The following is a 21,811-nucleotide window of genomic DNA, read 5'->3' on the forward strand; positions in this document are numbered from 1 at the left end:
CCATTGAAATATGGGTCCATGGCCTCTTGGGGACAGGCAAAGGCATCAACAACCCACTAGAGCGGGAGCATGATTTAGACCGGGAGCAAGTCCCACAGGACTGCACAAAATTCCTGACATCACGAGACAAGGAGGGCCACCAAAAAGACCGACTCACAAGATCTCTAGTACCAAAAATACCTGGATGACCAGCCAAAGCAGAGCAATGAACTTCAGACATCACTCTCTTCCTCCACTGGTCAGGAACATACAACTTTCCACTGGGAGAACTCTCAGGCTTGTCTCTCTGGAATTCTTCCAGAGCACGTCTCAAATCGGGCGAGATGGCAGAAAGAACTACCCCTTCGCCTAAGATGGTAGCAGGCTTGGTCACCACAGGAGAATCAGCAAAGAAACTCCTAGAGAGTGCGTCTGCCTTGACATTCTTAGTTCCAGGAAGAAAAGAAACCACAAAATCAAAACGTGTAAAAAACAAGGGCCACCTAGACTGTCTAGGGTTCAAGAGCTTAGCAGACTCTAGGTAAATCAAATTCTTGTGGTCGGTGAGGACCACGACTTGATGCTTGGCTCCCTCCAACCAATGTCTCCACTCCTCAAATGCCCATTTCATGGCCAACAGTTCCCGATTCCCCACGTCATAGTTATCTTCAGATGGAGAGAACTTTCGGGAAAAGAAAGCGCAGGGATTCATTTTAGATGTTACAGGATCCTTTTGGGACAAAACAGCTCCTGCACCAATCTCAGAAGCATCCACCTCTACCTGGAACGGAAGTGAGACATCAGGTTGCCGCAAAACCGGGGCGGAGGTGAATCTTCGCTTCAACTCCTGAAAGGAAGAAACAGCCTCCGGAGACCAATTTAACACATCAGCACCCTTCTTAGTCAAATCAGTCACTGGCTTGGCAATACTAGAAAATTTTGCTATAAATTTCCGATAAAAATTAGCAAAACCCAAAAACTTCTGGAGGGCCTTCAAAGAAGTGGGCTGAACCCAATCATAAATGGCCTGTACCTTGGCTGGATCCATTTCAATAGTTGACGGAGACAAATCCCAAAAATGAAATCCTCTGTACCCCAAAAAGGCATTTAGATCCCTTGACATACATGGAATTCTCCCTCAAGATCCGGAACACAGTCCGAACATGTTCCACATGAGAATCCCAATCCTTGGAGAAGATCAAAATATCATCCAGATAGATAATCAAAAATTTATCCACAAAATCTCGGAAAATATCGTTCATGAAGCACTGGAAGACAGAAGGGGCATTAGTGAGCCCAAAAGGCATCACCAGGTACTCAAAATGTCCCTCCGGAGTATTAAACGCCGTCTTCCATTCATCCCCATGCTTAATGCGAATAAGATTATACGCCCCCCTGAGGTCAAGCTTGGTAAACCAGCAAGCACCTTTAACTCTGGAGAATAGATCCGAAATCAGGGGTAACGGATACTGATATTTAACAGTAATCTTGTTGAGGGCACGATAATCAATACAAGGTTTTAATGATCCATCCTTTTTGGCTACAAAAAAAACCCAGCACCTAAGGGTGAAGAGGATGGTCTAATATGACCCTTCTCCAATGCCTCCTTAATATAGGATCGCATAACCTCGTGCTCGGGTACAGATAAATTGAAAAGCCGACCCTTGGGGAATTTACACCCCGGGTTCAGCTCAATAGCACAGTCATAACTCCTATGAGGAGGCAAAGACGCAGACTCATTCTCACTAAATACATCATAAAAGTCAGCCAAATAGTCAGGAACATCATGCGACTGGGGAGAGGTGGAGAAAACAGGAGCATCACTAAGGGCACACCGACAACCCCAACTCACCCCAGAGAAAGATTTCCAATCCAGAACTGGATTATGGATTTGTAACCAGGGAAACCCCAGAACAATAGTATCATGCAGATTATGCAACACCAAAAATCTGCAATTTTCCTGATGGTCTGGGGCGACCCGCATTACCACCTGGGTCCAAAACTGAGGTTTATCTTTAGCCAAAGGAGTAGCACAAATCCCCCTCAAAGGGATAGGCGTCCGCAGAGGTGTCATAGGAAATCCACAACGTTTAGCAAAATCCAAGTCCATTAGGTTTAGAGCGGCTCCCGAATCCACAAATGCCTTGGCGGAAAATGTGGACAGGGAGCAGTTCAGAGTAATAGCCAGAAGAAACTTAGGTTGAACACCACCAACAGAAAACGTGTGTGCAAAGCGTTTCTCTCGTTTAGGACAGACAGAAATAATATGTGAGGTATCTCCACAGAAAAAGCACAACTTATTACGCCTTCTGAACTCCTGACGCTGCTCTCTGGAGAAAACTCTATCACATTGCATAGGTTCAGTCATTTGTTCAACAGGTGGCAACACCTCTCGTGCAGTCTTGCGTTCGCGCAAACGCCGATCAACCTGAATGGCTAATGACATAGAATCGTCAAGACCAGAGGGAACAGGAAATCCCACCATAGTATCTTTTACGGCTTCTGACAAACCCTTCCGAAAGAGAGCAGCCAAGGCATTATCATTACAAGTAGTAAGTACCGCCCACTTTCGGAATTTTTGACAGTACAATTCTGCAGCATCTCGACCCTGATTCAATGCCAGCAGGGTCTTTTCAGCCTGATCAATGGCATTAGGTTCATCATACAACAAGCCCAAGGGTTGAAAAAATGCATTCACATTAGTCAGAATAGGATCATCTGGTTTCAAAGAAAACGCCCAATCCTGGGGATCGCCACGCAGCAAAGAGATGACAATTTTAACCTGCTGCGCGGAGCTCCCTGACGAGTTAGGCTTCAAGGCAAAAAATAATTTACAATTATTTTTGAAATTCAAAAATTTAGACCGATCACCACAAAATACATCAGGTGTAGGAATCTTTGGTTCAGCAGCATGTGAATGAGCAAGGTAGGCGGAAATTCCCCACACTTCCGCAGCGAGCTGCTCCACACGATCAGACAATTGCTTTATCTCCATTGAGAGAAAAAAAAAATTCCCCCTACGGCCTCAGAGATATAGAGTAAAAAATATACACACTTTTTTTTTTTTTTTTTGCAATTCTTCCCTGCTATTGAGTACCCTAGGATCTGCAGTCAGGCAGGTGATTCTGTTATGATTGAGTGACCGTAGGAGGCAGACACAAAAATAGAAGCTACGTCCAGAAAACCAGAGGATCTGGCAACTATCCGATTGCAGACCCCTGAACCTAACAACACAACTAGCAGTAGCCGTGGGGGGTACCTACGGTGCCCTAGACCCCTCGAACACAGCCGGAAGACTATATAGCCTAAAGATAGAAAGGGAAATCTAAACTGCCCCAGAGCAGACCCCAAAGTAAAAGGCTGCCCCCAAAATATAATGACGGTGAAGCAAGATGAAAAAACACTGACACAGATAGAAAGAGAGGCTGAGCAAACGTTGGGGCCCAATCTAATCTAAACAGGAAAGGAAAGGAAAGCTGCTGTCTGCAATCGGCAAAAAACCCTATCAAAAACATAGGCCAGCAAGCTGAAATGGAAAAAGACCCTGAAGCAACTAAGCTTCAAAACTAAAACAGCACTCTGGTATTTTCAGGAGACAGCGCTAAGGAGTTCAGCTCACCCCAGCAGGGGATGGCTGAAATCCAGAAAAAACAAAGCAAAGCACAAATGCAAAAAGCAAGGAAGAAAACTTAGCTTTAGCAGAGCAGGAATTCAGACTGGACTCCAAGGATACCACAGAGTAATCACCCGCAGGGAGAATGGGCGTATGCAGCCTTATATCCAGTCTGTGACTCCACTCAGCCAGTCATCATCATTAATCTCAGGTGTCTGATAATCAGATTCACTACCTCTCCTTACCAGAAGAGGGAGTTCCTCGGGCCTCAGTGATGAAGGGGAAAATGACCTCACAACAGCAGGTGGTCTTCTCTTCCATCCTCCCAGTGGATGGCCATGGAACAAGGAGGTGGAATAAGATTCTGCAGGTGAACAACTGGCTACGTCGATGGTGCCGTCAGCAATGATTTGGATTTCTGGATCACGGAGTGAATTACTTATACGATGGACTACTTGCTAGAGATGGGGTGCACCTTACGAAGACTGGAAAACATGTATTTGGAAGTCGCCTTGCTACACTTGTAAGGAGAGCTTTAAACTAGAACAAAATGGGAAGGGAAGCAAAAGACCAGAAAAAGCCATACACCTGACAAATATATATGTAAAAACTCAGGAGGGCACTACTGAGTAAGATATGCGGATCAACCAGCAGTCAGTATAAACACAAACTGAGAAAATGGAGAAAAAGCTACTGACCAAAATGCAGGGATCACTGCAAAATTACAAATTTTATTGGTAACAAAAAGACAACATCCATGTAAAAACATTTAAAAAGTTATACAATGACATGAAACTATCACAAAGGCTTATAATAAAGCCCAAAGAGCTCCCTCCAGTAAATGGACATATATAAAAAAGGCTCTAGAATATATCACATACAATAGCATACCTGCAATGAAGAAATGTTCAGAGATGTAATACTAAACATAATGATCCATTGAATAATCCATCCAAATAGACTATAGTACAATAATGAATGCAAGTGATAACAAATGTAAGCAACTGAGCCATGAAAATAAACACCATAGGGTACTAAGCATAGATGAAAAGTATAGCAATCATGGTGTAGCCAAGAGGCTAAAATGACAAAGATTAAATCCTGCCTGCATAGTCCCTATATAATGCCACTTACAAGGGGGAGCTTGTGGAGTGCCCTACGTGTGTCGCACAACAAAAGGTGGCTTCATCAGGGGCTAAACTAGAACAACATGGGAAGGGAAGCAAAAGACCAGAAAAAGCCATACACCTGACAAATGCTATTGAGAACTCTGCTATTAGAAGTGGAAAGGAAGAACAAAGACAAAAGAATCTAATTAATAAAAATATTGGAGAAAGAGAAACCAATCACAAACTAAAATGTTTCTATACTAATGCACAAAGCATGGGCAACAAACAAGGAGAATTGGAACTACTAACACAGGAAAAGAAATATGATGTCATTGGAATCACTGAGACTTGGTGGGACAATACACATGATTGGAATACAAGACTAGAAGGATACAACTTATTTGCAAGAAACAGACTTGATAAACGAGGAGGGAGTGTCGCATTGTATGTTAGAAACGCGTATATCTGCACAGAGATTGAAGCTTCAGAGACTGGGAGTTCTGTGGAAACTGTTTGGGTAAGAATACAAGGACAAAACAATGGAAAGGACACCATTGTAGGCATTTACTACAGGCCGCCTGTGCAAGCTGAAGATATGGATGAACTCTCTATGCATCAAATGGCCAAGTTCTCCAAAAAATATGACATAGTTGTCATGGGAGATTTCAACTATCCAGACATTTGTTGGGAATCTCTCTCAGGCAAAACTAACAGGTCAAGGAAATTCTTATCCTCTCTTGCTGACAACTTTATCTTCCAAAAGGTAGGGGAGAAAACAAGGGGAACTGCTACCTTGGATCTAATCCTTATAAACAGGAAGGAAATGGTTGAGGAGGTAAAAGTGGCTGGGACCCTAGGAGGTAGCGACCATGCTATTTTAGAATTTTGGATAACTAGAGGAGGAAGACCTGTGAAGACTCAGACGTCAAGGTTAGATTTCAGAAAGGCAGATTTTAACGGATTCAGAAAGAGAATTGGAGGGATCCAATGGCTGGATAATCCTTAAAGACAAAAATGTCCAGGAAGGATGGGAAATCTTGAAAAATGAAATTCTCAAAGCACAATCGTTAACAATTCCGAAAAGAGGGAAGAATAGGAAGCATTTAAGGAAACCAGGATGGATGAACACAGAACTTAAGCACATGCTAAAAAGGAAGAAAGAAATGTTTATAAAATGGAAAGAGGGAGGCATATCTAAAGAAGAATATAATGCTGTCTGCAGGGCACAAATCAGATTAACTAAAGCTGACAATGAATTGAGGCTTGCAAGAGATGTCAAAAGCAATAATAAAGGATTTTGGGGATATGTCAAAAGTAAAAGAAAAGTCAAAGATGCTATAGGATTTTTACAGGATGAAAATGATGAAATGGTAAGACAGGATGTTGAGAAGGCCGAACTTTTAAATTCCTATTTTGCATCTGTTTTCTCTCAGAAAGGAAATGTAACATCAACTGTTCTTCACTGTCCTATTAAGGGAATAGAGGAATCCAGGATATCTATAAACAGAAAGATAGTGAGGAAACACTTAGCTAATCTAAATGAATTCAAGTCTCCATGTCCAGATGAATTACACCCGAGTACTGAAGGAGATAGCAGAAGAAATTTTTGAACCCCTCTCCATAATCTTTGAAAATTCTTGGAGAACAGGAGAAGTCCCAGAAGACTGGAGAAGAGCAAATGTTGTTCCTATCTTCAAAAAGGGGAAGAAGGTGGACCCAGGCAACTATAGGCCGGTGAGTCTGACTTCTATACCAGGAAAGATCTTTGAACAAATTATTAAACAACATGTATGTCAGTACCTGGATAAGAATGAAGTGATTAAACAGAGTCAGCATGGGTTTGTAACTAATAAGTCATGTCAGACTAACTTAATTTCCTTCTATGACGGAATCACTGATTGGGTGGATCAAGGAAATGCTGTAGATATAGTATATCTTGACTTCAGCAAAGCATTTGACAAAGTCTCTCATACAATCCTTATTGCAAAAATGACTAAGTATGGAATGGACAAGGCAACTGTTAGGTGGATTCATAACTGGCTTAGTGATCGGACCCAAAGAGTGGTCGTAAATGGCTGCACATCCAGTTGGAAGAATGTCTCAAGTGGGGTACCACAGGGCTCTGTCCTGGGCCCTGTATTGTTCAACATCTTTATCAACGATTTAGATGAAGGAATTGAGGGTAAACTGATTAAATTTGCTGATGACACAAAGCTAGGAGGGATAGCTAATACTAGAGAAGAGAGAGAGGATTCAAAAAGATATAAATAAACTGAAGCAGTGGGCAGCAACTAACAGAATGGTTTTTAACAGGGAAAAATGCAAAGTACTACATCTGGGCAATAAAAATGAAAAAAGCATATACAGAATGGGAGAAATAGGGCTAAGCAACAGCACATGTAAAAAAGACTTGGGTATACTAATAGATCACAGACTGAATATTAGTCAACAGTGTGATGCAGCAGCAAAAAAGGCAAATGCAATTCTAGGATGTATTAACAGAAGCATACAGTCTAGATCACGTGAAGTCATTATTTCCCTCTACTCCTCTTTGGTCAGACCTCATCTGGAATATTGTGTCCAGTTTTGGGCACCACATTTTAAAAAAGACATCAACAAACTGGTGCACGTTCAGAAAAGAGCGACCAGAATGGTGACCGGTCTGCAAACCCTGTCTTATGAGGAAAGGTTGCAGGATTTGAGAATGTTTAGCTTGCAGAAGAGAAGACTGAGAGGAGACTTAATAGCTGTCTACAAATATCTCAAGGGCTGTCACATTGTAGAAGGATCATCTTTATTCTCATTTGCACAAGGAAAGACTAGAAGCAATGGGATGAAACTGAATGGGAAGAGACACAGATTAGATATTAGAAAAAACTTTTTGACAGAGTGATCAATGAGCGGAACAGGCTGCCACGAGAAGTGGCGAGTTCTCCTTCAATGGAAGTCTTCAAACAGAGGCTGGACAGACATCTCACTGGGATGATTTAGCGAATCTTTGAGCAGGGGGTTGGACCAGATGGCCCAGGAGGTCCCTTCCAACTCTACGATTCTATGATTTTATGGGTTTTATAGAGAAAAATATCAATTACGCCATTTTGTTTCTCCCGTAACTTACCGATTCCTGTAAATAGTCTGATCGCTGTGTTCTGCAGGTCATTACAGTTATGTGTATTCTACAACTATGTGTAGAGAAAAGAACATATTCTCACTTTCTTAAGTAAGAGCACGGTGAGGATAGAAAGGAAAACAGTATTGAATTGTGTGGCTAAAATAAATCTTGTTTAACCCCTTAGTGACAGAGCCATTTTGCAGCTTAATGACCGGGCCAATTTTTACAATTCTGACCACTTTCCCTTTATGAGGTAATAACTCTGGAACGCTTCCATGGATCCCGGTGATTCTGACATTGTTTTCTCGTGACATATTGTACTTCATGTTAGTGGTAAAATTTCTTCGATATGTCTTGTTTTTATTTATGAAAAAAACTTTAAATTGTTTATGCCCTTAAATAAGAGAGATGTATCACACAAATTTCTTAATAAATAACATTTCCCACATGTTTTCTTTACATCAGCACAATTTTGGAAACAAAATTTTATTTTGTTAGGACGTTATAAGGGTTAAAAGTTGACCAGCGATTTCTCATTTTTACAACAAAATTTACAAAACCATTTTTTTTAGGGACCACCTCACATTTGAAGTCACTTTGAGGGGTCTATATGGCATAAAATACCCCAAAGTGACACCATTCTAAAAACTGCACCCCTCAACCTACTCGAAACCACATTCAAGAAGTTTATTAACCCTTTACGTGCTTCACAGGACCTAAAGCAACGTGGAAGGAAAAAATTAACATTTAACTTTTTTTGCAAAAAATTTACTTCAGAACCAATTTTTTTTTATTTTCACAAGTGTTAAAAAAGAAAATGAACCACAAAATTTGTTGTGCAATTTCTCCTGAATACGCCGATACCCCATATGTGGGGGTAAACCACTTTTTCAGTGCACGGCAGAGCTCGCAAGGGAAGGAGCGTCGTTTGACTTTTTCAACGCAGAATTGGCTAGAATTGAGACCGGATGCCATGTTGCGTTCGGAGAGTCCCTGATGTTCCTAAACAGTGGAAACCCCCAACAAGTGACCTTATTTTGGAAACTAGACCCCTTAAGGAGCTTATCTAGATATGTGGTGAGGACTTTGAACCTTCAAGTGCTTCACAGAAGTTTATAACGTAGAGCCGTGAAAATAAAAAATCATTTTTTTCCACAAAAATGATATTTTCACCCCCAAATTTTTATTTTTACAAGGGTAACAGCAGAAATCATACCCCCACAGTTGTTGTGCGATTTGTCCTGAGTGCGCCGATACCCCATATGTGGGGGTAAACCACTGTTTGGGCGCACGGCAGAGCTCAGAAGGGAAGGAGTACCGTTTGACTATTTCAATGCAGAATTGGCTGGAATTCAGATAGGATGCCATGTTGCTTTTGCAGAGCCCCTGATGTGCCCAAACAGTGAAAAAACCCCACAAGTGACACCAACAGCAGTGAAAATAAAAATCACTTTTTTTTCCTCAAAAATGATTTTTTTCAGCCCGCTATTTTTTATTTTCCTAAGCATAACAGGAGAAATTGGACCACAAAAGTTGTTGTGCAATTTGTCCTGAGCAGGTTGATACCTAATATGTGGGGGGAACCACTGTTTGGGCGCATGGGAGAGCTTGGAAGGGAAGGAGCTCCATATTGGAGAAAGTAAATGGATAATGGGAAAATAATGTAAATAAAGCAAATGAAATGGGAATAAATGAATGTGAAAATAACGGAACAAAATCATTTTTGGGATGAAATTTATACAAAAGAATGGATGAATGAAAAAAATGGATGAATAAACCAAATGAAAAAATGTTGAAAAAAAGGGAAAAAAATTAAAATAAAAAGGGGGAAATTTTTTTTTAAGAAAAAGGAAAAAAAAAAATGAAAAAAAAATGAAAACAAATATATTATTATTTATCTTACCGCCAGGGAAGGTGTCAATATAGACTCATAGGGGCACCTGTTCAGTGGGTCTGAAGGGAAGAAAAAACCCTGACTGTTGTATCACCATCGCACCAAAACCACCTAGACTCCCTTTTGTTCATGGCCACCATCCTGCAGAGAGTCCATAATCTCATCCATAAACATTGGTTTCTACTTACCAAAGCCTGCCCCAAAATTGACATTTTCAAGAACCCACCATTGATGTGTTTAAGAAGACCTCAAAACATCAAAGACAAGTTGGTCAGGGCCGACCTAGGACATTGCAATCAGACTTCCACACGAACACTGTCAGGTCAAAAAAGGACGGGTACTTTCCCTTGCCTCAGTTGCATGAGTTGTTCCAACATCATTAAAGTTAATGAAGTCATTCACTCACGTACAGGCAAATCTTACCCCATTAGGGACTACTTCACATGCAAAACCAATTTCGTAGTATACCGTATATGTTTTTTCTATTAGTCATCTATTGACTAACCGTCAGGGGCAAATTATGGGTATAGTTTTAGATTTGGAATTAATAAAGTTTAGTTTTATCCTTTTGCCAGCAAACATGAGGAATGACAAGAGACAACCCAATTAAGAAAATTCAATTTTGATTAAAACTATTCCAAGACTATGAACATAAAAAGGCTTCTCCCCTATGTGACATCTCTGATGTTTATTAACACTTGATTTCCAAGTATAATATTTCCCACATTAAGAAAATGAAAAAGGCTTCTCCTCTGTGTTACTGCTCTGATGGCGATCAAGAAGCACTTTCTGGTTAAAATATTTCCCACAATCTGAACAGGAAAAAGGCTTCTTCCCCGTGTGAGTTCTATGGTGATTAGCCAAATTTGATTTCCGGTTAAAACATTTCCTACATTCTGAACATGAAAAAGGTTTCTCCCCTGTGTGAATTCTCTGGTGATTAACCAATTGTGATTTCCGGATAAAACATTTCTTACATTCTGAACATGAAAAAGGTTTCTCCGCTCTGTGAGTTCTTTGGTGCCTAACCAATTCTGATTTGTTGACAAAACATTTCCCACATTCTGAACAGGAAAAAGGCTTCTCCCCTGTGTGAATTCTCTGGTGCTTAACACAATCTGATTTACTGTTAAAACATTTCCCACATTCTGAACAGGAAAAAGGCTTCTCTCCTGTGTGGATTCTCTGGTGCTTAACACAATCTGATTTACTGTTAAAACATTTCCCACATTCTGAACAGGAAAAAGGTTTCTCCCCTGTGTGAGTTCTAAGGTGACTAATAAGATGCTCTTTCTTGTTAAAACATTTCCCACATTCCGAACAGGAAAAAGGCTTCTCCCCTGTGTGAGTTCTATGGTGATTAACCAAATTTGATTTCTGGTTAAAACATTCCCCACATTCTGAACATGGAAAAGGCTTCTCCCCTGTGTGAATTCTATGGTGACTATTAAGATGCTCTTTCTTGTTAAAACATTTCCCACATTCCGAACAGGAAAAAGGCTTCTCCCCTGTGTGAGTTCTATGGTGATTAACCAAATCTGATTTCCGGTTAAAACATTTCCCACATAATGAACAGGAAAAAGGCTTCTCCCCTGTGTGAGTTTTTTGGTGCCTAACCACTTCTGATCTATTGATAAAACATTTCCCACATTCTGAACAGGAAAAAGGCTTCTCCCCTGTGTGAGTTCTTTGGTGCCTAACAAAATGTGATTTCCATGTAAAACATTTTCCACATTCTGAACATGAAAATGACTTCTTTGCTTTAGGAGCAGTTTGTTTTTTACTGCCTCTTTTGTGACTTTGATTTTCCTTAGTAGTCAGTAATGAATCAGAAGATGGGACCTGTTTCATAGGATCAGATGACAGATCTTTGCTGTGAATGGATGATGGCATATCTGGAGTAATGGCATTCACTTCAGTTGTATCTTGTAGGATCTCAAGATCATCAGATTTAAAAATTGAAGATGTGAGCTGTCCTTCTGATCTCCTGGTACAGTCATCTGCTAAGATAAAAAACAATTTTTTTAATAACATATCCTTGAGTTTTATATTTTTAAACATTTCTACTTAAACTGTCCATAAAAATGGCAAGCTATGTAAAAAACTTTAATTATTTACCAAGACAATAACTGTTCACAGTCTAATAGGAAACCTTGTTGGATGAACCAGTAGTGTGTGGTGTCCAACTGTTTGTTCATTCTGCCTCCCAAATATCGAATAAAAAGGAACCAATCAATGTTATGTAGGCAAAAATAATACCAATTCTCATCTCACAAAAAACAAGTCCCCACTCAGGTCCATCATCTGTCAATAGAAAAACAGATAAGGCAGGTTACAGTTAGCGCTATAGTTAGGGTTAGTGTTGGGGTAAAGTTAGGGTTACTTTTAGGTTAAAGTTAGGGATAGTGTTATGCTAAAGTTAGTTACTGTTAGGCTAAAGAATTAGGCTTTTCTCAATTGTCTCCCCAATAATTTGGTCACGTCAGTCATGTCAGAGATTTCTATTTCCGGAAAAAGAAATAAAAACAAATAAAATGGCCCATCAGTATTATAGTGCAGAGGAGGCTTATGCACTTTTTACGTTCTGACAGTGAAAAAAGCACAGTGTCAGATGGTGATGTGGATTTCGAGGGTTTTAGTAGCAGTGAGAGTGATAGCTCAGAAATGAGCAGTGATTCTGGTCCATCCTCACACACAAGGACCAGTACAACAAGAAGGACAAATAGCGCTTCTGGAGAAATGTCTCCAACTCAGGGAACAATGCCCAGTACTAGTGCTGTCCCTAGTGCTCGTGAATTGGTGCACACCAATGTCCAAGGGGCTTTGCCTCTTGATGTAGCATTTCCCAGATGGGAGGCTTCGGATTCGGCTACTCCATTCATCCCTAATTTTAATGCCATTCCTGGTATATATGTGGAGGTGGAAAATTTTGGACCAATTATTTTTTTATGACAGATAGCTTGCTAGAGCATATTGTCCTACAAATTTATATGCGTCCCAATTCGTCAGCCAGAATCCACGATCCGATTATGCTAGGTCAAATTTATGGACACCAACTAATGTCCTAGAAATGAAAACATTTTTAGGACTTACATTCGCTATGGGGCTTGTTAAAGAAACGAGCATGACGTTGGTAGTGTCGAGTTGCCACCAGACAGGCGTGGGAACAAATCTCACCCTGTCACCAAACCTCCCCCCGCATCACCTCCAATAATCCCCACCACAGAACACGGAGACTCGGAATTTCTTTTGGAATGTTATGGCCACAGCAGCCTTTATTATAAACACCAAAAACACAAACAGTGAATCATAAATCACTTTAACAAAAACATGAACCTGAGAAGGAGTCCTTGAAGCCCCAAGATCTTGGTGAATAACCCCAAAAATTGCTGTGGACAAAAACCCCTCATGATTGCTCCCAGCCGATACCCCACTGGCTCGGGAGCACCAACACCGATATATCTTGTCCACTAAGCTACTCGGGGATCCGCCACTTCGGCCGGAAACTCCCCCCCACCTTTCACCAGATCATCCCCAAGATACCTGTTTAACCAAGGAGACCCTAGACACTGAGTTTCCACACCCAATTTTTACCGACTTCAAGGACTCCCCCCCTCTTGAAACCGCCACAACAAGGGCCCATTGAACACCTCAATGGCCCGAGACCCCCCCGAACCCGCCATGCCATGGGCCGCTCAATACCCTCCTGGAATCCGAGAGCCCAAATGTCAGAACCAACCGAATTCAAATGAACCTCATCGGCCAGCCAGAAATCACCCTCGCCTTTTTCCAAATCAAAGTGTCGCACCGCCACCCCTCCATTCCTGATAACAAAAGAAGACACAGCCCTGTTCACTTTTATCCGGGCCTTATTAACCTTAGCGAGAGACCTCATGGAACGCCATCACCTCTGAGGAACAATGTCGGACCAAACGATAGTGACCCCTCGGTACAATAACCACAAGCGCAGACAGTCCTGTTTGATGTCCCGTATCAACTCCCGAAAAGGTCGAACCGCCAAGTCACTACCCCCCAACATGCAACACCAGGATGTCCGGAGCGCGGTCCAACCGAACGCACTCGTGTATCTCCGGCAAGACACGTCTCCACTCCATCCCCCTAAAACCACACCAACGCACCAAGGCCGTGTTCCTGGAAAAACCGAGCTGTCTGCCTTCGTTCCGGACATCCACCCGCAACGCTCCCCAGTAAACGAAGGAATGACCAAAAATCCACACCAGCAACGGCTCGACACCTGGAATAAAAAAGGCGATGCCAATATCAAACACAAACACCATTAGCGTGAATGCCGCCCTCCGCCTCACCCATCACCACCCACCGACCTAACATAACTTCGGTAACGATTGGACGCCCAACCACCAATGCGCCGAATCGAAGCCACATCCAAACCCCGAACTGCTGCTTCTGATGCCACCCCAATCCTGAACGAATGAGAAGCGAAACGGGATTCATCCAAACCCAACGATCGGATGGACCGCTTGAGAACAGCACCAAATTGGTATCTCGACAAACTAGAGCCATCCACGTGACACAAAAGGGGGCCGCTCAAGCTAGGACCCAGCTCCCAAAACCCCCGCAAACACTGAACGGGACACATCAAAGACCCGGGCACATGGCCCAACACCACCCGGCGACCTTTACCCGCCTGATCCGTCTAAGACCGTCGCAACCAAAACTCAATGCCCCGCGCAGTAAGCACAACATCCCTGGCCAATATACCCCCGGCTGACTGCTTGTTCCCCGACACTAGTTCCCCTACCCTTAATGCGCCAAAAAATGCCAACGAAAAGGCTAGGCGAAATAACAAAACCTCATAGCGTGAAGAACACACCGTCTCCAAAATGCCGCCCAACCGTTCAAGCACCTCAAAAGATATCGGACGCCTCAAGTCACCCCCGCTTTTTAACCGGCGAAACCCTTTCGCCGCTTGTTTCACCAAAAATGTTTTTGTCCAATCGCGGCAGCCGCGCAAGTGAAATCCAAAGGACAAACCCGCTAAAACACGCATGGCTTTTGCACCCGACCAACCCTCGGAGGCCCCCCACCCCAACCAAGACAACAAAACTCCCTCCTGATCCAAGCCGGGCCCGACTGCTACGTCGGCCGCTAACTGTTCCTCCCACTTGCACCATACAGCCCAGTAAGCCTCCCAGGTCTTTGGAGCCAAAGACGACTCAATCAGCGATGCCGCGGCCCATAGGCCACTATCCACAGCTCCTCCGGACAAGCTAAACCCATGACCTCCACCTCTGGCGCCAAAGAGCGAAACCGATCCCACTGTAAACGAGAGAGAGAGTCAGTGATATCGTTCTTAACACCTGGAACATGCGTCGCGGTCACTTGTGCATTCAGGTCCAAACAGAGGAGAACCAACCGCTGTAACACCCGAACGACTGGGGGAGACGATGCAGTAAGGCCATTAATCGTGCACACAGCGCCCATGTTATCGCAATTAAAACGCACCCGCCGATCCCGAAACTCACGTCCCCACAAATGGACGGCTACCAGAATCGGAAAGATCTCCAGCAAAGCGATATTGCGCACCAAGCCATCCGCAATCCATCCCTTAGGCCACCGGGACGCACACCACTGCCCCCGAAAGTAAGCCCCAAAACCAACACCGCCAGCCGCATCTGTGAACAACTCCAACGCGTCACTGCTGACCACCTCTTCCATCACCAACGAACGGCCGTTGTACCCCTCCAAGAATGACTCCCAAATCGCCAAATCGGCCCTGAGTTCCGCTGACAACCTGATGAAATGATGAGGGGCTCGAACACCCGCGGTCGCACTGGCCAGACGACGTGAAAAAACATGCCCCATTGGCATGACTCGACATGCAAAATTGAGCTTTCCCAGCAACGACTGGAGATCACGCAGCGAGAACTTCTCGACCCTGCGCGCTCAGACCACCTCCGCCCGCAAATCAGCCAACTTATCCTCAGGCAGCCTGAACTCCCAATTCACCGTATCAATGACAATTCCCAAAAAACGCAAACACGTACAGGGGCCTTCGGTTTTTTCAGGCGCGAGAGGAACACCAAAACGCTCCGCCACCCACTCGATGGCCTGTAACAGTCTCTCGCAACAATCGGAATCCCCGGAGCCCACGCACAAAAAATCATCCAAGTAATGAATGACCAAATCAAAACCGGAAACATCGCGCACGACCCACTCCAAAAAAGAACTGAAGGCTTCAAAATACGCACATGACAACGAACATCCCATGGGTAGACACCTGTCCACAAGAAACATGCCTTCCCAATAGCAACCTAACAACTTCATGCTATCCGGATGAACCGGGAGCAAACGAAAAGCGGATTCCACGTCCGTTTTAGCCATAAGGGCACCCCGACCACATTTTCGCACCCACCCCGCTGCTTCATCAAAGGAGGAGTAAACCACCGAACAGCTTTCCGGATTGATACCATCGTTAACAGAACCCCCGCGAGGGTACAACAAATGTTGGATAAGCCGAAACTTATTCGGCTCTTTCTTCGGAACCACTCCTAGAGGAGAAACAACCAAATCCGAAAAAGGGGGGAAACAAAGGGGCCAGCCATACGGCCCAACGAAACCTCCTTTTCCAGCTTTTCTGAAACCACTGAACCATGTAACAAGGCCGAACGCAAATTTTTTAAAACCCGCGGAATAGCAAAAGGGGGGTGAGGGATAACAAAACCGTCCTTGAAACCCGCGTACAGCAAAGCCGACTTCTCCCTGTCCCCATATCTATTTAGATAAGGGACCATCCTTTCCAGCCTCACTGGAGTCTCCCCCTTGGGAATTACCACCGCCGGTTCGGGGCTTCCCTTTCTTGAAACACTTGGCAGCTCCATGGGACGCGCTATTGCAGTTGGAGCAAAGATGTTTAAATTTGCAGTTCGCCCCGAATTTACATGGGCCGTCGTTGAACTGCCAGCACACCCCCAACTTATGATTTCCCGTTTGAACCTGCCCGCCCCCTCCTGAGACGCCAGAACTGCCGCTACTCTGGCTGGTACTCCCAGCCCCCCCATGAAAGGAGCTACCAAATTTATTTTGAGCTATGACCCGCATCCACAGCCCAATGTCCTTCTGGTCCCAACGGATAGCCGGACGGACGGCCTTCCTCTGCCGAAAATGCTCATCATAGCGCAAACAAGCCTGACCCCCGTACACCCTATAGGCCTCCCCTATGGCGTCAAAATAACGCCGAGCAATTATCAGGGGACTTTTCTCCAATGACGCTCGCCAAAATAGCGAACGCCTGTTGCCAATTAACGAACGTTTGCGGGATCAGACGCCATCTACGCTTCTCTTCATCCTCCTTTTTGCTATCCTCCTTCTTGCCCTTATCCAAATTAAATTTCTCTAATGGCAAGAGGGAAAATATTTCCACATACTCGTCCTTCCAAATGCACTCCTTTACTTCTTTCTTTAAATGAGCCCCCAACTGACCCTCAAAACAAACATACCTCCCCATGCGCTCTATCGTCCAAGTGTATGCGACATTCTTTCTCTTTCTCAGTCTGCACCGACACCGACACCGGTTCACTTGCGCGCCCGGCCAAATCCGACCCACTCCGCCCCGCAGGACTCCCAGCTTGTGCCCAAGCTGCTACTGGTGACGGTGAAGCGAGACCCCGCTCCAGACGTGACACCAAATTCCGCATATTCGCAAGCACATCGCTAACCCCCCCGGCCGCGGCTACGCCACCAAATCCCAACCCCCCGCTGACCCCGAGGGATTCCGCCAACGGCCCCCCACCCAACCAGGATGATGTTGCAACTGGATGACAAACAGGGGACACAGAGCCATATTCACCGGGCTGCGAGGGGGCTGTGTGCCCTCCAGCCGGAAAACCTGGGTCCTCGGATGTACCTTCGCCAGCTTGCTGTCGACCTCTGGGACTCCCCGCAGGAGGTGTCAAATGATGATGACTGGGCCCCCCGAGGGACCCCGATGACGGGACCCCAGCAATGGACGCTGACCGGGACACCGTGAGTTCTGCTCCCGCATCCACGGCTGACTCCTGCAGCGAAGCACTAAGGGCCCCCCGCTGCGCCTCCAGGCCCCCGGAAAAGAGCCCATCGCCACTGTACATGGACATCGCTGTTAGCGGCCCCACAGGGGAGCAGGCCGCGGTCCTGGTGTGGAGACGTCCCCCTCCTCTTGCAGCAGCCCCCGAAGCGGACCACCGATGCTGGGCCCCTTCGCCGCGGCCCCCTGCCGCACTCGGTGTTCCCCCACTGCCTGGGGATGATGATGGCAGCCCTGCCAGGCTGCAGGCCGAAGCTTCCCCGATGTCCACCCCCCTGCTGGAGGGGGAGGCAGGCCGCGCGGCGAGGAGGTTACCGCAGCGGCCTCCCGCTGATGCAGGAGCTTGCCGCCGCCCGGCGCCTGACAGGCCCGCCCCCCGCCTGGAGGTAGGCCGCGGCCTAGCCATCGCCGCGGGCCCTCGCCTGGCCTGCGGATTCCTCCCAGGCCGGATAGCGGCGACAGGCACAGAACGCTGCGCCCGGCCTGGAGGGTCCCCGAAGGGGCTCCGGCGGCGTTGCCAAGCCCTGGGGGATGAATCGGGTGAGAGCTGCTCGGGATGCCTCACCCGTCTGTAGCGCCGTTCCCTCCCCGCTGCTGCTGCAGACTCTCTGGACGTCCCAGGAACAATGCCGGCCACCTGTGACGCCAGCCAGCCTGGGGGCTGTGACCGCGCCGCCGCTCGCAGCTGCTCCAACACCCGCTCCACATCAGACATGGTAAAGGTGACTTCTTCTTGGGGGGACCAGATCCAAAGAGGAAGGGGACACCCACACCCCTCATCTATATACTCCCCCACTCCAGGGTACTCCCCCTGGTAGCCGACCACCCCCCCGTCATGCTGGCCTCCGCCTATGCCTCCTTGGGGGGGGCAGGGGAGGCTCAGCTCCGGCCAATTCTTTCAGTCCTATTGGTCCAACCGCCCTGTTCAAGCCACGCCCTACTTATTTGGGGACATCTGGAAAAATCGCTTGGGAGCTGATGACTCCATTTTTACAAAAATGCTACAATCTGTATGTTGACAACTACGGCACCAGCATACCCCTATTTAAAAGTCTGTTTTGAACATTAGGGGCTTCTGGGACCATTCGAAAAAACCATCAGGGGTTTCCACAATCAGTGGTCAGCAAAAAGTTCCGAAAGGGGCTGTCAGGGGCTTTACACAATGGAGAGCTGCTTGCCCTTAAATATAAGTATAATAAAGATATTTTTATCCTGAGCTCGATCCACACAGATGCCACAAGGGCCACTGCAGACCAACAGGGATCCACTACTCCAAAACCTTTGTCTGCCATTGACTACAACAAATATATGGGTTGTGGACCTTGCAGATCAGGTTCTACAGCCATACCAAGCATCAAGAAAATCATATATCTGGTATAAAAAGTTAGTCATGTATTTGTTTCAGGTGGCCACATATAATTCTTTTGTGTTATACAAAAAAGTCAGAAATGCAGATACTTTCCTTGATTATCAGGAAAAGGTCACTGAAAATCTTGTTTTTGAAAATTTTGTCCCCACCAATCCTTTAGAATGTGAAGATGTGAGAAGACTCACTGAGCGACATTTTATTGCACTCATCCCAGTAACTGAAACAAGAAAGAACCCCCAGAGAAGATGTCGTGTATGTTCCTAGAGAGGAATGAGGCATGATCCCCGCTATTATTACCCACAATGCCCATCACTGCCAGCCTTATGCCTCCATGACTGCTTTACAATCTTCCACACAGAACCACGTTTTTGAACTGTTTTCACATTCAAGCATTTGGTTTATTTAGTGACAGACACATTTGAGTAGAGCTGACGTAACAATTTCCGGGGGTAGGTGGGGGGAGGTCTCCAGAGACACAAGCTGGGCACAATATGTTATTGTGAGGCTTAGAAAAAAAATGACATTCAGCAAAATGTCACCGGCGATGGCGGCTCCTGCGCAGTAGCATCTATAAGTAAGAGATAGATGATACTGCGCAGGCGCCGCTGGTGTCATTTTGCTGGATGTAATTTTTTTCTAAGCCTCACAATAGCCACAATATTATAGGAATTATCACCAATAATATCAATGCTATTATATGCATTATGTAATAATGGGGGGCAGGTCAGTGAGGGATCAGCGACCTGTCATTAGCCAATACAGATGAACATGTAATCAGAGCACCACATAAAGCCCCGCCCACAGCCCCACCCACAGCCCCGCCCCAGAGCACGAGAATCTCATTAACTGAAAACTACAAATACAGATTACACAACAGTAAACCAGAGTTGCCCTCATTTATGGTGACCATTGGAGCTACTATGGATCCTGACCAGAAGATTAGAGAAAATAATATTGCTCCCCATTTCAGGAGAGATTGTGCAGTAATCTGAATTCCTTAGGATCAAAAACAATGTAATTTATGACGTGGAGTGAATCCATGACACCAGGGCTGGAGCCAACACATCTCCTGCAGGCGGGAATAAATGTATATTACAGCCATCAGCCGCACACAGCTTAGAGATCTATCAGGGCACAGGTGGAATGTTTGTCCTGGAGATTATCACAATCCTCCCTGAAGTTAGTTGGTTTTAATACAAATTGAAAAGTCAGGATAAAGGGAAACTCTGCTGTTATTGGACAGAAATTCACACTTGGCCTCACAGCACATTTACTGTTGTCGATCATAAAAGGGAAGTTTGGCCAGAAAGACTGGACCTGGTCTTGTAGGGACCATGAGACATTGAGCAGCACAGAAGGGAGAGAAGATTCATCCGATAAGATCTCAGGGATCTAGGAAGCCAACAGCATCATTACCCTCCACTTTCTCTTACAGGCCGAGCATAAGATTTTTCTCCAAGTGATTTTCTATCTTGTCAGCACATTATACGTACGCTGTCATTTGGCTTTATAGTTACAGATCTGGGCAGGTAACGGTCAGCGTCTTCTAATGTGAAGCAGAGAATGGCTGATGAAATCAATTATTAACCCTTATACAAGTCAGTTCACATATGGTGTACCAAGATGGCGTCTGTGTCTTCAGACAACACCCTGGAAGGAATCCTTGGAATGCAGAAGCTGAGATACTGGATACCATATATGGAAGTGAAGCTGAAATGGACCTATCATAGACTGACACTGGCTACTCAGAAGATTGTGTGACACCCATTTCCTGTCTCTTTGTCTTGAGAATAAACTCCAGTTCTGTGCAAGCCTTTGCTGAGAAAGGAGTAGACATCTAACTCTGTGTTCCGTGTGACTCCTTAAGCACGCACTCGGCCTATATTAGGTCAGGTACAAGCAATTATATAGATCTCGCTTTAAAGGTTCACCTTCACACTAATACCAGGGGGTAGGTGGATACTCCGGGTTGTAAGTTCTATAGAAAAGGGTTTTCAATGCCCAAAGTCGTTGAACAGTTTTGGGTGTGATAGGAACTGAAGGAGTTAAATTGAGTTCTGTCTATGTTGCATTCTCTTGTTTAAAACCTTATCTTTTCTTCGAGGAGATGTCTCAGACATCTCCCTTGTGAACCAAGGTCAAATACCTCTGCTTTTTCACCTAAATGACTTTCTTTGTCTAAAACAAGTTGTAAAATCATTTGTACTGCGCATGTCTGTAAAATGTTTAAATTCTTTACTATAAAAGACGGAAGCCTAACTGATAAGCCAGAGGCGTCTTGGAGGCATCCTGAGTTGTACCATACAGCTGGTGTCTGTGTAGTTCTTCTCCATGGAGCTGATTTAATTAGAGACATATGATGCTTCACATCCAAGAACATCGGTCCTTCAGATGAAAGAGTAATCTGAGGGATCCCGACAGTTTCCTGGCGCCCGGAACAGGGACCTGATATAGGCACCTCTCCAAGACCACCCGGCTTACGGACCACTCCTGTTACTGATGAAATTGTGAACAGCAGACCTAAACACCTGGCCAGGTAAGAGATCAATTTTTCTCTTCTCTGCTCTTCATAATCTATCATTATAACTGAGGTCCGTATAAAGGGGAATCTAGTAGAGGAGGGGGCCGTAAAATCAGGTCCATATAAGAACTCTGAGGAAATCGGGTGTGACACACATATGTAATTCCTGT

At 45.0% G+C, this 21,811-nt stretch overlaps 2 protein-coding genes across 2 annotated transcripts in view; one reads left to right on the plus strand and one right to left on the minus strand.

Annotated features, from left to right (window-relative positions):
* The window catches only part of LOC141063248 (gastrula zinc finger protein XlCGF66.1-like), an 815,244-nt gene that overhangs the window by 358,604 nt on the left and 434,829 nt on the right, over positions 1-21,811 (plus strand). The gene's annotated exons all lie outside the window — the stretch shown is intronic.
* The window catches only part of LOC141063302 (uncharacterized), a 162,533-nt gene continuing 151,031 nt past the window's right edge, over positions 10,310-21,811 (minus strand). Inside the window, exons 11-12 of the mRNA XM_073557359.1 lie at positions 13,847-13,962; positions 10,310-11,705 (exon numbers count right to left, since the gene is read on the minus strand). Coding sequence (XP_073413460.1) covers positions 10,434-11,705; positions 13,847-13,962 — 1,388 coding nt within the window. The 3' untranslated portion in view covers positions 10,310-10,433. The remainder of the gene's footprint in view (positions 11,706-13,846; positions 13,963-21,811) is intronic.

Source organism: Dendrobates tinctorius, unplaced genomic scaffold (assembly GCF_039654945.1).
Source record: "Dendrobates tinctorius isolate UK_male_01 unplaced genomic scaffold, ASM3965494v1 ptg000249l, whole genome shotgun sequence".
NCBI lineage: Eukaryota > Metazoa > Chordata > Amphibia > Anura > Dendrobatidae > Dendrobates > Dendrobates tinctorius.